The 18427-nt window shown below is 41.6% G+C and overlaps 1 protein-coding gene across 1 annotated transcript in view; it reads right to left on the bottom strand.

Annotated features, from left to right (window-relative positions):
- The window catches only part of Fam135b (family with sequence similarity 135 member B), a 107374-nt gene extending 90722 nt beyond the window's left edge, over positions 1–16652 (bottom strand). Inside the window, exons 1-3 of the mRNA XM_035444192.1 lie at positions 16446–16652; positions 8444–8514; positions 3805–3978 (exon numbers count right to left, since the gene is read on the bottom strand). Of these exons, the coding sequence (XP_035300083.1) occupies positions 3805–3978; positions 8444–8514; positions 16446–16652 (452 nt within the window). The remainder of the gene's footprint in view (positions 1–3804; positions 3979–8443; positions 8515–16445) is intronic.
- Between the last annotated feature and the right edge of the window lie 1775 nt (positions 16653–18427).

The following is an 18427-nucleotide window of genomic DNA, read 5'->3' as shown; positions in this document are numbered from 1 at the left end:
CAGAGTACCTGAGGTATTATAGTGGCAAGGCAGCAAATGTGTCACCTTCACTTAAACACACATTGGCTTAGAAAAGGACTCAAATGAATAAGTCAGTGTTGAAATGTGATGGTGCTAACACAGCAGCCAATAAGCAGAGAAAAGTTTATGAAGTGAACTGGGTGAAAGGGCTGAGTACTCAGAAGTGGTATGCCACAGTGGACAGCCACAACTATGTGGCACTTACACAAGCTAGAAGTTACCTAAATATTAGGACCTGGGCTAGATTTGAACCTCCTACTTCATCTCTTGTCAGAAGGATTAACGATGCACTTGAGCCATGAGGCATCGCAGAGACTCCTGATATTGGCAAAAGTTATTAGCAAATAATGATATCGAATAAAAGCTAGTAACTATTCTGGATACTATAATTGCATCAAAGTCACGCAGTCACTAAATACACATCAACATGCGTATTGGCTCATGGGATGTCAATATTATTTAAAACCCCAGTTATAACTGCAATATTATCATAAGTAATTTGGGAAATAACTTAAAGCATGTGGTAATAGTATACACATAGGTTACAGGAAAACATATTATTTCATATGAGTGTCTTGAGTTTCTGGGTATTTTGTACCTAAGGATGCCCTACCTTAGTAAGGGACATTCTAGAAGGAAAAAAAATGTGTGTACATAAAGAATCACGACCCCCTTCTCTGGGATATCTTCCAACAAATAGCTAAATACTTGTCATTTATTTGTGGCTTTTATTTGGCATCTCTATTGGAGGATGAGCCTAGGAGACACTCAATTTTTACATATTTGAAGATTAAAAATTGGAGTTTCTTTCGTCTTTCTCAGTGAACGTTAAGGGTCTCTGAGGTTAAATTTCAACTTCACACCTGCTGCATTTTTGTTGGACCTAATTGATGCTATGAGTGTGCTTTTCTGGAAAAGCTGGTGCTTGCTCTACTTGACAGGTATTTCCCACAAGCTTAAAGGGTTCCCTTTGTTCTCAGGTGCTCTGTGTCAAGACAGGAATTCTTGCAAAACCCAGAGAGTGGAAGGCGGTTCTATTTTTACACCATTTGGGAATTTAACTCTCCAGTAGCTGTGTGTGCTCCCATCTGGAAGGCTGCCACTGAAGAACTTGCACAGTCTACTATTGAAAGGTTAAACTTTCTGCTAAGACATCTGGCTCCAAATGCACAGTAAGATAGCATCAGAGCTCCTAGCAGCACTAGAGCCAAAAGGTGATGTCAGGTACTGGGAACCCTTTGGACATCTCACTTGTCCTCCTGACTACACCACTGACACTCCTGCCTGAAGGAGTCTTGAGGATTGTTCTGAGGCATAAGCCTTCAGTGTCTCTGCATACTCAACTAATTTAGGTCCAACACCTGGATGCCTCATTAATTACACTGTCAAAATCTGACTCCAATTTACCTTCCCAAATTCAATTTTTCACTGTCACACTCTCTTGTTCCCTGGGTAGGGTCATGCCTTCTGTGAAGCTTTCCTCAGAGACACAAGGAAAGGTGCATTTCCCTGTGCAGAAAGCTTCATGCCATTTGTCAAGAGCTAATCAGGGTAGTACAAAATACGGTGGGTGCTATACGAAAGTTAATCTCCTGGATGCATACATACCTGAGCTTCCCATGTGCTATCAGTGACTCCTTCCAACATTCTCCTACTGCTGACTGAAATGGAATCCTACATGCCCAAGTGAACAGAGTTAGAAAGTAGACTCTCAGATTTGGCACAGGGCCACCCAGTCCTGAAACCCATTATTCTAACTGCTACCTTATGAGGCCTTCCCAGAACTTGGCATACTGCTCAGTTTGGAAGCTTACCACCTTAATTGCTTCCAGACTCTTTCTTATAGCCAGGACACAATACATGCATCTCAGAATTGCTAGTTTCCATATTCCTAGATTTGCTTCAAGAGCCTTTATTACATACATATTCATTTTGTGAAACAGTCTACCAGTTTTTCTTATATACACCCTTGATATCTGCTGGTTTATTATCACAAAATTATTTGTTTACATTAAATTTATGCATCTATATGGTGAAACAAATATCCAGAGATGTGAGATAAAATATTCAAATATCCCCCAGAAAGTAAGTGGAGGAAATAAGCAACCAGGTGCTCCTAATTCTAGCTTCACAGGCATAGCTTACTGTCTGAGACCCAGAACCCCTGGACGTGTTGCTTCCTTTCCCATCTGGGATGTTGTCTGGCCTTCATCTGAACAGTCTCCACTGATCTCAGGGCACACCTGTTCTGTCTCACCCTTGGCACACAGATCCTACCCTGAACTATGCGTTGAAGCAGCCCTGATCAGAAGGAATCACCCAAATAGGGTGCATACTTTGCAGGAGATGAGTACTCTTCTACTTTCCAAATTCTATGTCTGTTGCAGCTTCCCAGGGTCATGGTTGCTTTCCCATGTTCCTACACTGTCACATTTTTTCTAACATTCTACTATAACACTCACTCTATATAATTCAACATACACATATCAGCTCAATCACTGGACTCAGATGTCTGAAGAAGAGGTCTGTTCTGAGGATGCTGAATACCCCTCACAAACTTGCTATGCGTCTGTATCCTGATGCCTCTGCTGGAGAACAGTGGGCCCTCCATAGATACCCATTAGACGTAAAGATTGAAAACCACAGACCCCTGGTCCTTGTCCCTCTTTTTTCTCAATCTAGGATGTTAGGTCTAAGATTATCTTCAATCTAGGAGCTAAGCAAAGTTTTGAGCAGGAGAACATGAGGCACAAAAGGCCACAAACTATTTGATCCTGGCTCTCAGCTCCAGGTTCACAGCTGCTTCTTACCAGCTGTCTGTCTCTCTTACTTCCCTACTCTCTCTGCTCTTTGCTCTATGCTCCGATTTAACTCCTATGCAGGTTTTCCCACAGCTAAATGCTAACACTTCCCCGAACTTCCACCATGAAATCCAGTTATGCCTTCATAAATCACTTAACCTTACCATCCCAATACAATAGCTTTCACGAGTTCTATACCTTCCCTTGTAGAATTAATGAAATACAGGTTCTCCTTGGCACCCTGGACATGCTACAAGGTGAGTCAATGAAAGGCACAGTCAAACTATCTTACAAGCAAACCTCCATTTGAGCAAACAGCAACTGAGCGAAAGAACAGATTTGGTCACTGTCCTCCACTGGGATTCACTAAAACGTCACATGAATGGCCCTCATTAAATTCAATGTGTCATAAAATAACACAAGACATGAATATATTAAAGGAACTTGTAGGGAAGAAAGGAGGAGTGAGATAGAGAGAGAAAAGGTGGGAGTAAGAATAATCAGAATGCATTATATACACATATAAATGTGTCAAAGTACAAATTATTTAGGCTTAAATTGAGCATTAAATAATAAAGTTCTGGTAACCTTATAGACACTCTAAAATATCAAGTGAATTTTAAAAAATTCAAAGCTTTATATAGATGTTGGTTTTCTTATTTTACACACAGATTATGTAGCAGAGAAACATGAGGAGCTTCTCAAGGCACAACTAGAGACAAGTGAATCCAGGGGAAGAATCCAAATCCCTGAAGAGTGAGTTACAGTTTACAAGTCTTCCACCCCTGAAATACCCCAGTGTCCTCTATCATCCTGAGACACTCCCAAGCTTTCTTTCATCTTTTCTGTGGTTCACATGAATACCCCCAAGCTTAAGCCAGCAACCTTGGACAAGCTTCTCTGATTTGTGCTGATCATTATGGCAGACTATGTCTTTTAGTGATGCATGAGATGAATGTTAGGGCTACCTCTAACTCTGTACCTGATCAAAGGTTGCTGTAGAGCCACCAGGGCAGCGTGGATGGTCACTGAAATCACCGACAGGTGGAAGTAGTCGAACATGACAGGGACTTGATGGTGGAGACCTCTCCTGGGGTGAAAGTGCAGGCCAAGTGTGCGACTGCTGATCATCGGTGTCCCAGTCACATCTCTCAGCCTGGAAGGCAAGTGAGTGAACTCATATGAGGATGGTTGGTGGGCTCTGCTGTCACTCAATTAGCTCTACTTTACAGCTTCATCCTCTTACTCAATCCTGCAATATTCTGCCTAGTTGAAAGAATTTTTCCCACAATTGGCAAATGAAGAATGAAGGTCACATAGCAGATCTGGGCCTAAGTTCTTCTGTCAGTGCCTGCTAGTAAACCTGAACTTCAGAGACAGTGAAGATAACAGATAGTTCCCAGACTCCTCTCATGACTGCAAATCTCTTGTACACTTTCCCCCTTTCTTACTCCTATAGGATGAGCACTGCTCATAAAATGCTCTGCAGATTTTGTGAGGTTGTGAACTCTGTTGGGCCTCAAACCTCCAAGGGCAGGAGCTGTGACTAAGTCATCTTTACATGTCTAGCATTTCACTGGTACAGACAAGATGGAAAAGGTGATCAAGCCCATGGTTATGAAAATGACAGCAGACCGACTGAATGGATAAAGACAAAATGGTACCCAGAACACAGTGCTGAAACAGTCTGACCAGTTTCAGGATGTCACCCCTTACCTTTGCTCTAGCACTTTGTAATCACTGCATACCCAATCCTAAGAGATAGGCCACAGGCAGACAAACCAAGAAGTATCTTGTTACAAAAAGGAAGACTAATTTTCCTCTATATATAAGTGCTAAAAGCAGTCTCTGGCTCTGCAGGTTTCAGGGACCCAGAGCCTGAGGACAGCTACTATGAATATCTTCCAGGAGCACAACAGAGGATCTCTTCTTCACCTATGTATAAGCAAATAGATTACAGAGAGGGAAGGGAAACAGTGAAGGCTCCCACAGCCCAAGCCAGTGTCAGTCTTTCCTTGTGATCTTTGCTGCTTGTGGATTATTGTACACCAGCCATTGAACCCTTGGTGCCCATTGTGACTACATGTAACACACTCTTTGTTTTAACTATGAAGACACAAGATAAAGAAAGGTAGAGACTCCAAGCCACGGGTGTCAACCTTCATGTCACTTGAATTTGGACAATGATTTGAAACTTAACTGTGGATTAGATATCCTGCTTTCCCCTATAAGACAAGCATTCAACATGCTTGCCAATCCTAAAAGAAAAAAGTGAAACTAATGTGAATTATTTAACTTGTTCACAGTCATGATGAGTTTTGAGTCTCCTCTGTGCTGTTACTGCACAGTATTACTTTGAGCTCATTTAGACATCGGCCACTGGCAGTGAGAACAAGAAATTAAGCATAACTCAAGCCTCTTTCAGGAGTAAGGAGAGAAGGGATCACTGTTCTGTGTTCTGAAATGGACAGCACCTATTTATGGAGAAGAAGCCCACTTCCTAGGGAATCTCAGTGTAGAGAAGATGCAAGTAACTTTGGTGGATGAGGCAGAAGAATGTCTGAGGTTCTTATAAAGGAACTAAGCAAACAAAATAATTAAATAACAGCAAAAGTTAATATCTCACAGAAAGAGCAGTACTCCAGGCAGAATTCTTCTGCTCACTTGCAAGGAATAAAATTAAGGCCAACTGAGATAACCCATAGAAAGATGAAACACTCCTTTAAGTACTGAAGAATTTCCTATCTTCAGAGCTGTGCAGAGACTGGCAGGGCTATGTAGGGGTGAGTATCCTGGCCCTGTGCAAGCAGGTACTCATGGACCATTCTAAATCAGAGAGTGTAGATAGGATGGTGGTTCTGGGCATGTGCCACTATCTCAATAATAGTGATTTTAGGAACTGAATAAAGATTTGGCGAGAAACAGAGCTGTCCTGTGTGTTGTACTATTTAGCAGCACCCTTGTTTCTACCAACTTGATGCCAGCCAGCATCACTGTTACCTTGAATGTCGATTGACATGGCCAAAGTCTGGGACATCATTGTCCCACTAATATATAGGGACTTCACAAGCCTGTCTAACTGTGATTAAACAACAGCCTCCCATTTTGTTCCTTTTTGCTTGTTTTCGACATGTTGCTAAGAAAAGTGAATGAATGAATGAATGAATAAATAAGTAAGTACATCTACTCAACTTAAGAATGCTTGAAAGCCTGATGTCCAATATAGAGATTTGTCCAACATATCTTAATTGAAGAGTTCTGGGCCTAAGTGGCCATATTTCTCGTTTTTTTTTGTATGACCAGTTTCTTATATCAGGCTCTCCATTAACTGCTCTTCTGCTGGCAAGAAAAAAAAATAATTTATAACCTCCCTGTGACACATTTTTTAAAACTTCTGCAAGACCTTGCCAGAGAATAATTTCTGTGCTAATTTTATGACTGATGGCATGGTTCTACATCCAGCTGGATGCGTGCCTTGTAGAGTAATGGACGGAAGTTCATGAAACCACAAGGTATAGAGGCCTCAGCTAGAGAGGTGATGATAGAGATCTCAAATCACACAGGGAGTCATGAGAACAATGGAAGCAGGGGCTTTCATGTTGAGGGGTAGACGGACTTCTTTTAGTATCCACCATCACAGAGGAAATGCCATCTTAAAGATTCTTAGCAGGAAAGAAGCATGTGTGTGTGTGTGTGTGTGTGTGTGTGTGTGTGTGTGTGTGTGTGTTGTGTGTGTGTGTGTGCGTGCACAGGCACATGAACATGTACAAGTAATTCTCAAGGGAGAAATATGTGCTGTTGAGCCCAGACACTATGTCAGAGCATGGATACTCCTGGTGGCCCAGGGACCAGGTCTTATCAGCTACAATTTAATACATATTTCTTCTCAATGACTCAACACCACCAGATCTCTTGACAACTTAGTAGATGTTCTTCCTTTGTTCTGTGTCTTCTTTGTGTGAGAACCCTTAAGAAAGCAGTAAAGAGAGGGAGTCTCAGCTCCAAGGAAAGAGTGGGGGAAACACCAATTCTGCCACTATCAGCACCTATTCTGGCACTCTTAGCCTGCATCCCCTGGTTCTTGCTCTCCAAAAGGAACAGGGAAGCAGATGTTGAAGAATTTGAAGAGACTAAATGTGAGCACACATGGACCACATGTGGATTCTATGGAGAGGATCTGCCACAAATATTTTCCTAGAAGTCTCCGAGTGGCCACAAGGACTTATCAGGGGACTTCAAAGACAGAGCAGAGTTGGGGGAGGATGTGTGCATAATGGTCATACCATCAAGTAACTCACAAGACCTAATGATGATTTACCTAAAAATGACACTACTTACCAACACTCAAATGTGATTTCTTGGCCTTTATTGTATCTTCCTTCCTCATTGTGCTTGATCTACAAACCACAGAGGTAAGGGCAAAGCAAGCTAAGGAAGAAATACAAAGCCCTCTGCATCTCCTTTTGTGCATCAAGGGCATCCTATACTAAAAATGCCTGATCAAGTGGAAAGAAAAGGAAGAGAACTGCTCCCTGACTATTTTCTCAGCAAGTTTTATATAAATAGATTTCAGCTCACAGAGAGTTGAAGAACACTAGCAAATGTTCAATGTGAACACATAGAAAACCAGGAAAAAATTATTTGAAAGGGGTTTGATTGTCTCACACATGGAGAATTATTCTAAAACCCTCAAATCAGTACCACATAAAAATGCTTCAAGTAAAAGATACTCTTTAATATGGCAAGAAGACAGAAACATTCTGTGTGCAGAACCTGAGCAGCCTGGCTCCAAATGAATGAGGTTTCTCAGGCTCTGGCAGACATTCTGTGATGGCAAAGCATGTCAACTTGACAGCATCTAGAATGAGCTAGAACCCAAGCTGCTGGGCACTCCTGAGAGCGATTTTCTTGGTAAGTTTATTTGAAGCATGAAAACCCATCTTATACCTGCACAAGAAGGGCAGCACCTTCTTGTGACAGCTACATAAAGGGACACGGAAGAAGGAAACTTTGATTTTTGCCTACTCACTCTCACTCTTGCTGGCAAATCTACCTATTCTGTTGCTACAATACTCTTTCACTGGTAATCACACCAACTTTTTCCAACTTCTTTTGAATTCTAGTGTTGACTGAAAATCAGCATCACCCCCCCCCACCCCAGGACTTCAGCAACATACTGGGAGTGCAGAGACATTCCACCTGATGGAATAATCAACTACTGGATTCTTGGCCACTCTAGCATGAGACAGCCATTGTTGGACTATCTGAACCACACTACATAAACCAGTCTAATCTCCTCTCTCTCTCTCTCTATCTCTCTCTCTCTCTCTCTCTCTCTCTCTCTCTCTCTCTCTCTCTGTGTGTGTGTGTGTGTGTGTGTGTGTGTGTGTGTGTGTGTGTGTGTGTGTGACACAATCAGTCATATTCCTTAGAAAACCTTGACTAATACAATGTCTATCCTAAGTTCCTGGTAAATTGGGACTACTGAGGGACATTGCAAATTACTAGTAAGTAGTCATTTGAGAGAAATGAGGATTCTAGCTTTGAGGAAGCCCTAAGAATAAGGAAGAGGTTGAGGAAGAAACCTCTCTGTACAGACCAAAGATTTCCATGACACTCACTGCTGCTCACTATCCGTGAAGTGCAGGTCCACCTTGAGCTGAAACTCGACCTCACTCAGTGCATCTTCTACCTGAAAGACAAAGACCAAGAGAGTTCAGCAGTCAACTAGCAATCCAGTTGCAACATTTACCTGATTGTTTCTCAAAGCAGAGAAACAAAATCTTAGTATAAAGTGTACTGGGAATATCTACACATGAGACAATGAGTTGCATGAGTTACATGAGTTCTGGATAAAGAGACTATTAGAATAGTAATATTAGATGGAAAACAGAAGCAAAGGATTTGTATAGCCAGCTTGGTAAAAGCACATTTTCAACTATTATTAAACAAGCAGTCTTGTAACGCTTAATCCCCATTGTCAAGCTGATGAAATATAGAATCACCTAAGAGTTAAGTCTCCAAGCATATCTATGGGGGGCTGTTTAGCCTTTGAGCATGCATATGAGAGATAGCCGTGGTGAGGTCAAATGATGAGAAGACCCACCTTAAGATGGGACTTTCTCTGGCTGGGTATGCTGAACTACATGAAGTGGAGAAGCCGGCTGAGCTTCTCCATTTGCGTGTACTCTCTGCTTTCTGTTTGTGGATACAATGTAACCAGCTGCTCCTAGTTTCTGCAACCTTGACTTTCCTGCCATGATGGGCTGTGTCTGAAATGTGAGCTGCAATAAATCCCTTCTCCCTTAAATTGCCTTTATGCACTTATTTTTATCATAAAAACTGGAAAATAAATTTTAGTCACTTAAACATTTTAAGTCTCATTTTCAAATGAATTTGACATGAATTCCTTTCATGAGTACAAATCTGAATAGCACCTCCTCTGGGAAGGATGGTGGAGTGAACTCTCAGTGGAACAAAACTTGTCTAAAGATGCATGGTTACAACTTAAACTCGAATGTCCACAGGTGACTCACATCACCACCACAAGTGAAGGGGAGGAAGCTGGCAATGGAGGTAGCTAAGTAATTACTTTCCAAGGTGACTCAGCTTTGACATTCGATGTTAAATCTCAAACTCTCCCTCCTTCAATCACTGGGTTTCAGCTATCTTCACGTTGCTTATCTTCACGTGCCCCCCCAAACGGTGTCCCCAAGTCTCCTTTCTCACATTTATAGGGGAATTGTATGCTACACACCAGTCTTCATTATCTGTACTCAGTGGATTCATTCAGTGTCAACACCGTCCCTGTGAAACAGGGTTTAGACTCCTGTCTGCTCCCTGGCTGGCTGAAGCCATCCTCTGCAACTCACGATGAGCCAATTTCATTATCTCTTCACACTCAGCAATCTGACTTTACAATAGCTTCTTCTGAGATCATAAATTGGAAACCTGGAAGCTAAGACTCATCTCCAGGCATGTTTCCTTTAGTCTCCATTGTATTTTTAAGAACATATTTGAACAAGTTACAAATGCTGAAAATTCAGGTAATTTCACATTGACACTTGTATTGTGACTTTATAGCTTCTGGGGGGAGCAAAGCAAAACATCCCTTGGATCTGGCACAGCAGGGCTGACATTTGTTAGCTCTGTTGGATTAGGCAAATTCTGCAAATACCACTGGTTTACCACACTCAATGGCAGTTACTCTGCTGATTGAGGTAAAACACTTTGTCAATTTTCTGGCCATTTGTTCCCACTAATTGCCTTATCATTAAGGAACACATTAGTCCTCATTTGTTGTGGACTCCAACTTATAGGAATAGTGTCCTGTCACAGAGGCAGTATTGATGCATCTTTGAGGAATGCTGGAGAGGATGTGGGGAAAAAGAAACACTCCTCCATTGCTTGTGGGAGTGCAAACTTGAGACCACTTTGGAAATCAGTATGGCAGTTTCAAAGGAAAATGGGAATCATCTACCTCAAGATGCAGCAATTCCTCTCTTGGGCATATACCCAAAGGATGCACATTCATACAACAAGGACATATATTCAACTATGTTCATAGCAGCGTTGTTTGTAATAGCCAGAACCTGGAAGCAACCTAGATGCCCCTCAACTGAAGAATGGATAGATAAAATGTGGTACATTTACACAATGGAGTACTAGTCAGCAGAAAAAAAAGCAATGGAATCTTAAAATTTGCAGGCAAATGGATGGAACTAGAAGAAACCATCCTGAGTGAGGCAACCCAGTCACAAAAAGACATACATGATATGTACTCACTCATATATGAATTTTAGACATAGAGCAAAGGATTGCCAGCCTACAATCCTCATCACCAAAGGAACTAGGTAACAAGAAGTACTCTAAGAGAAAAATGCATGGGCCCTGGAGAATGGGAAGGGGCAGGATCTCATGAGCTAATTGGGAGCATGAGGATAGGGGAGAGGGAGCTGACAGAATGAGAGGGTGAGAAGAGGAGGGGAGAGGAGGAAATGGAGGAGCAGAAAGGTTGAGTCGGGACAAGAATAGAGGAGAGCAGAATGAGAGATACCATAACAGAGGGAGCCATTAAAGGCAAGGAGAGATCTGGCACTAAGGAGATTTCCAGAGATCTACAAGGATGACACCAACTGACAATCTAGGCAATTATGGAGAGGATAACCTAAATGCCCTTCCCCTATAATGAGACTGATGACTGCCTTATATGCCATCCTAGAGCCCTTATCCAGTGGCTGATGGAAGCAGAGGCGGACACCCACAGCTAAACACTGAACTGAACTCTGGAACCCAGCTGCAGAGAGGGAGTAATGAAGAACAAAGGAATCGGGATCAGGCTGGTGAAACCCACAGAAACAGCTGACCTGAACAAGGGGGAGTACATGGACCCCAGACTGATGTCTGGGAGGCCAGAACGAGATTGATCCAGATTCCTGAATGTGGATGTCAATGAGGAGGCCTCGGCACTCTGTGGGGCCCCTTGTAGTGGATCAGTATGTATCCCTGGTGTAAGAAGGGACTTTGAGAGCCCATCCCACATGGAGGGATGCCCTCTCAGCCTGGGCACATGGGAGAGGGCCTAGGCCCTGCCCAGGATGATAAGACAAACTTTGGCGTTAACCTCCCTGGGGAGCAGAAGGGATATGAGGTGGGAGGCTGGTGGGGGGTTGCGGGGAGGGGAGGGAGAAGGGATTGACATGTGAAATAAGCTTGTTTCTAATTTGAACTAATAAAAATAATAATAAAAAACTGTTCTACTGTCACCTATTTTGGGTTTTATTTCTTTGCAACATTGCCATCATCATCCCACAAGGACAGACATTGCCTATCAGAAGGCTTCTTTCGAAATATATTCTTAATTAAGCAAAATTCAAGGACAAACATATGGATAGAATTTAACTTTAGGTCTTTGTGGTAGTAAAATGTTGTTTTAAAAATACTTAAAAGCTAACATTTTGCTGAATTCAATTGCTATAAATAATTTCTCTTATGATTATTTTGCATAACCAAAATATAGCTTTGTATACAACTAATGGAGCACAGGCTCTTACTACCAGTTCCCTGGGAATAAGATAGAAGAAGTAAACCCACTAACCACCTTCTGAGCAAGCATTTACCTGGATACCAAAAACTTCCTGTGAGTACTAAATTTAGTGGCTGTAATTCTCTGGGAATTGGGACCAGACTGAGACTTATTATGACTTTCTCTGGTTCCTTGCTAAACTTTACTTGAAAGATACCCACATATACATGTTTATTGAAGCCTACCTATTATAGTTGCAAGATACCAACAGACACATTTATGCTTATCACAGCGATTATTCCCTTTTCTCCCAGGTCCACTGTAGTCTGAAGGCTGAGGAGGCAGCTTCTAAAGTCAGAATTCATAAGTGTAGATCCTGAATCTAGTTATTTTCCGTGGGAGTTAAATAATTCTACTTACTCTATAGCATTATAGTGAATGAACTAAATAAGAAAGTATACTAAAAGGGTTGGCCAGTCTCAAATAATTCAATTTGTTGGGTTGTTGTTGTTCCTACTATACAACTGAGCTTGAACACCCAGAAGACCCCCTTCTCCCACCGCATGTACATAGTGGCCCTGCATGTTCTTTAGAAACACACATAGTAAATTCCTCATTTAAACTACAGCTTTACCACACTCTAGTGGTGTGATGAAGACAAGTCACAGCTCTAAATCTCCTCATCCTTATCCATCAAATGGGGTTGAGTGCCCTAACCACACTGAAATGACTCAATGAGATATTACAAGGCACTCAGCAAAAAGCCCAACAGAATTAATCTAACACGTATGAGATGTTACTGGTGATAAGACCAGTGGAGGGTCAATACAACTAGACCTAGTTCCTATCATTATTCATTAGACACTTCACTTCCCTCAACTACATTAGACTATCACTGGTGTCTCCAGAAGCATGGTACACTCTATTTATATTTATTTATTATTTGTTAATTCCCTTTAAATCCTGACCACAATTTCCCCTTCCTTCTCTTCTCTTGTTCCCTCCCATACCTCCTGTCTGCCCTATCCCTAATCCACTCCCCCTCTGTTTCTGTTCAGAAAGGTGCAGGCCTCCCATGGGTACCAACAAAGTATGCCATAGCAAGTTTCAGTATGACTAAGCCACTCCCCTTGTATTAAGGCTGGGCAAAGCAACCCAGTATGAGGAGTAGGGTCTCAAGAGGCAGCCAAAACATTAGGAACAGCCCATACTCCCATTATTAGGATTTTCATGTGTATACACTACTACACACCTGTCACATATATGTAAAGGGCCTACGTTGGTCACATGCAGACTCTTTGGTTGTTGGTTTAGACTCTGTGAGTTCCTTGAGCCAGGTTAATTGTTTCTGTCAGGTTTCTTGTGTTGTCATTGCTCAACTATGTTCAGATCAGCATTATTCATGATATCCAGAACCTAGAAACAACTTAGATGCTCTTCAACCAAAGAATCAATAAAGAAATATGGTACATGTACACAATGGTGTATTACTCAGCTGTTAAAAACAAGTGGCCTGGGTAGTCTATGGGGCCTCTAACAGTGGAACCAGTGTTTATCACTAAGGCACAAATGGACTTTGGGAGCCTATTCCCTATGGAGGGATACTATTGCAGCCCAGATAGACGAAAGAGGGCCTAGGCCCTCCCCCAAATGATGTGACAGACTTTGATGATTCCCCCATGGACGGCCTCACTATCCTTGGGGAGTGGGTGGGGGGATATGTTGGAGGGAGTTGATGGGGGTTATGGGAGTCTGGGAGGGCAAGGGAATCATGGGACTGATCAGTAAAATAAGTTGTTTCTAAAATAAATTAAAAAAAAAAAAACAAGGACACCAGAGAACTTGAAGACAAATAGATGGAACTAGAAAAAAGTCATCCTGAATAAGGTAACCCAGACAGCGAAAGATAGATATGGTATACATTCACTCCTGAGTGGATATAGCTGTAAAGGAAAGGGTAACCATGCTACAATTCACAGACCCAGAGAGGTTAGGGAATAAGGAGGACCCAAGAGGGGATGCCTGGATCTCCCTGGGAAGGGGAAATAGAAGAGATTTCCTTGATGGACTGGGGGCAAATGGGGATGGGAACTTGAGGAATCCAGTTAAAGGGGTGAACAGAGAAGGGAGTACTCAAAGAGACTAGGAGAGGGGCATGTCAGAGTCAGGTAGAAACCTGAGGCAAGGGAAATTCCACTAATCTACAAGGATGACCCCAGCTAAGACTCGTAGCAATAGTGGATATATAGCCTGACCCAGCCATTGCCTGTGATCAGATTAGTGACTACCCCAACTGTCATCACAGAGCCTTCATCCAGTCATTGGTGGAAACAGATGCTTTTGTCATATGGGTGTACAAAAGAATCTCCCATTAGATATTTTCTATTCCTATATAATAGTGGTCCTCAACTTTTCTAATGCCGTGATCCTTTAATACAGTTTCTCATGTTGCAGTGACCCCCAACCATAAAACTACTTTTGTTGATACCTCATAACTGTAATTTTGCTACTGTTATGATTCAGAATGCAAATATCTGTGTTTTCTGATAGTCTTATATGACCCCTATTAATGGGTTGTTTGACTCCTGGCAGGGGTCATGATCCACAGGCTGATAACCACTGCTATCTAATGCAATTTTGTTCATTATCACTCTTTGCTGAAATCTCTTTCTCTCCTTCACAGGGCTGGGTGTCTTCTTGTTAATCTGTACATCTTGTTTGCCTTGACTGCTGGGAAATTGGTCTTCCACTTGTGAACTACCATTAGGCAAAGTCCATAGTTCATAGTGCATAGTTTTCTGGTGTATTTACCTTGGGAATGGTTTTCCTTCCCTTTCTTTGTTATTGTCTCTGAATCATTCTGTTCCTTCCTCTTCCTATTCTATATATTTTTAAGTACACCTAAATCTTCTGTGTCACTACAGCATATATGAATAAAATATCCAGAGGGTCTCCACAGCCACTCTTTGTTTGTATTTATTGTGACACATTCCATCAGATTTCCTTAGTCTTCTAGTTAGTTCTCAGTGTACTTGGTTCTACTTCTCATCCATGGCCTCACTGTAAAGACTGAGTCTTCTTTTCCATAATGTATTTTTTGGCAAGTCACCCATCATTCAAACATGTGGCATATACAATATTGCTACATGCATCTGGCCACTGGCTATAAGTAGTGCTTTGACTTCCATAAATCAATAGACACACATTTGAAAAGAGCTAATATGTTCATCCCAAATGTTGTTTTAAAGACATTTCCTGTTCACTTTATTCAACTACTACTCGGAACATATTGATTAGTGGAAACATTTCTTCCTATCATATGGATTATCTGTAAGACAATAATAAATATTCGCTTACAGAGAAAGGCAAGGAGACATGCAAAAAGAAAGAATATGGCCTAAGAAACACATTCTCTATTCAATGTTAGCATGCTGTAACTCACAGGGTTGAAAATGAGAGGCTCTAAACTGATAAGGGCAGGAGACTATGATGCAATTGAGATGGAATAATGCCTAGATAACTAATGCATTTATTAGGTAAACAGCAGTGCCAAAGCACCTGGCATGCTCTTCCATAGGCTAATTTCTCTCCAGCATACAGCACACACTTTGTGAGTATTCATAAGCCCTTGGCTGGATAGATACTTCGGTTAATGAGTAAGGAATGAGTAGCAAATCAGGACCAGCCTCACTACATAGATCATAAGAGATGTGTACAGGAAGCCAATAAACATTTAAGGTTCAATAGGAGTCTGCTGTATAACATGGAGTAGGGGCTCGCTGAGCAGGAGTGTTCTTATGTTTGTTTAAAGTAGAGGCATTCTTCACATCATGAATTCTTTCATTGTGAAATAATCAGCCAGAATGTAGCAACAAGATTCAAGTTGTTGACTGAGGGAATAAGAACAATAGACTCCAGAGGCCTTCAAAATATGTTAATTTAACAAATGAAAACATTTTAGTCATGCTCCTATCAAAACAAACAATGTGCAGCGGCCTCTAAACTTAGTCTGGCTTTCCTCCTCTCTGCAGGCAGGGTTCTTCCCTTTTCTCTGTTTGATGGACTCCAGTACACGCTTCTTAAAGGGAGGTACTCTTTGAATGATTTCCAGAACTTTGTCATCCCAAAGTTCTTTCTCTATTCGTGAAGCCACTTGATTTCCTCCGAGCTATAGCCGCTTTTGCTAAGCAAGACACATACTTATAAATTTGATCACTAACTGAGCTATCAGCCCCTTGAAGTCAAGAGACCTTAAAACTGTCTTCACTTCTGTGCCTTACCCAGTGACCTAACCAAGAGCTTGCAAAGAGCAGATAATCTAAACCATTTATTCTGGACAGTACACCCGAGAACACTTGTTGAGTATACTCGAGCAAGTGAGGAGTGACTGCATGTGACCAAGGGGTAATGGAATGAGCAGGCATGTGAATAAGAAGAAAAGCAAATATATCAGAAGCAGGTGACTATCTGAACCATAAATTCTTACCAGATCTCGGAATCGATCTGTAGCTTCTTCACTCACCCTGAATCCAGCAATGAGAGGGAATGGTTAGTCAGGAAAGAAAACTCCTTGTGGCTAGAAGGAGATCAAGACTTACCCTCTCACCATCTAAGAGCAAATGAGCCCGGAAGAGCATGACGTCATTTATGGGAACTTCTTCATTCCTGTATAAGATCTGGAAGACTCGACTGTGCACAGCACTCTCATGGACACAGGCCGAATGAAGGTTGCTGCTCTCTGCAAACAGGAAGGAAATCAGTAGGAGGCTGTAACCTTCAGAACCATCCTGCAAACACAGTCCCATCATGTATCTTTCTGGCCTTGGGAATACTGTGGTTCTAACCCACATTATAGTTGCCAAAGCTTAAGATCCCAAATTAATGAGCACCCACTACAGGAAGATCTGTGTTCACTGAGTAAATTGTGTTTCAAGAGAACCTTGTTCAATGTCTTATAAGCCGTATGACATTGGCAAAGTCACTCTAGCTGTGAGCAGTATTCCTGTCTAGAAGTTAGTGCCTGCAAAATTCTCTATCTGATCACATGTCAATTCTATGAGTCCTTTCACCTCCATCCAGGAATAAGAGTATGATGAATAAGCCAGAGAAGGCAGCCTTCTTTCTACGAAGCCTCCCTAAGTGCTCATAGCATCCATACTTCCTGCAAATGCTACCATATCTTGTGAGATCTGAGGAATGAATTTTAGGCAAATGTCACATTCTAATTGTATTGCTGAGAAGCACTTTAGTGAACCACATCATGTTGGAGCTCCAATGTGTTCTATTTCATAATCCCTAAGCAATATTTCAATGCTAAGTTTAATTCAAACAAGCACTAAAGTTAAGAAACCTATCTGCATTCATTCCCCAGGGTCTTCTGTGCATGAAATGGGTGTGTGCCTATAAATGCTTACCACACAACTTTAGAGTGAAAAACAATGAAATTATTTGAAGATAAAGAATGTCAAATTTATGCAAGACAATTATTACTTGCTAACAATAATGTCTATAAGACATACTTTGTAGCTCCAAAAGCACTTTAAATGTGTTTTTCTTAATCCCCAAGAAAAATTCTGTGGTAAGTATGCTACAGACTAATGCCCTAAAATTAGAGACAGTGTCTTAGTATTTCCTTATTGGGAATTGAATGCTTGTGTTTATCCCAAATTCACAGGTTAAAATATAAATTTCATGTGATACCACTTGAAGATTGTGGTCCTTGGGAGAAGACAAGGTTGTAAATGGTCTGGTGAGAATGATGGGATTCCAAAGAGGTATTTGTGTCTCTCAATATGACTATCCAACTTTCGTAACAGTGGAGACACCCAAGAACTGGGAGAGGGAATGAGAATTGTTACCCACAGGCTTTGGCTTTTGAACATTTGATCCCAGTTAGTGGCACTGTTTGGGGAGACTTAGAAAATGTGACCTTGCTGGAGGAAATATGTCACTGGGATCGGGTTCTGAAAGTAAAAACCCTCACCAACATTCAGCTTTTCCTCTCTTTCTCTTTCTTTGAAGTGGTGGTTGAGGGTGTGAGCTCTTAGATTCCTTCTCCAGCTACCAGGCCTGATGCTTGCTGCCATGCTGTCCCTAGCATTATGATGGATTCTAGCCTTCTGGAATTGCGAGCCAAAATAAATCCATTCTTCTATAAGCTGTCCTGATGGTGATGCTTTATCATAGCAAAGGAAGAGCAACCAATAGAAGCATGATTGAAAAAAAAGAGCTTTAAAAAGAAAGGAATTTGCTCAAACAGCAAATAAAAACTGTTCATGGTGTCTGAGTCCCTTGGAAATAAGGACCGAGAGGATTAGTGTGTTCTTTCAATGCTCAGTAGCATCCAAGCACACACTTCTGTAGCTAGAAATCAAAGACCATGTTAGATCCCATGCTGCCTGCAGGGCTACTAAGACCTGCCAGCTCTAATTTGTACATCATTAGGAGGAAATAAAATCACAGTCCTACTCCAGCTCCATTGAGACCTGTTGGATTCATGTTGACATGGCTTTTAAACAGAATCTCCCCTGTGTTCAGATCCCTGATTTTATTTCCCATGCTTCCTCTTCTTCCTTTCCTT

Source organism: Cricetulus griseus, chromosome 4 (genome assembly GCF_003668045.3).
Source record: "Cricetulus griseus strain 17A/GY chromosome 4, alternate assembly CriGri-PICRH-1.0, whole genome shotgun sequence".
NCBI lineage: Eukaryota > Metazoa > Chordata > Mammalia > Rodentia > Cricetidae > Cricetulus > Cricetulus griseus.
The sequence above is the reverse complement of the archived record's forward strand: the minus strand, read 5'-3'. Positions and strand labels throughout refer to the sequence as shown.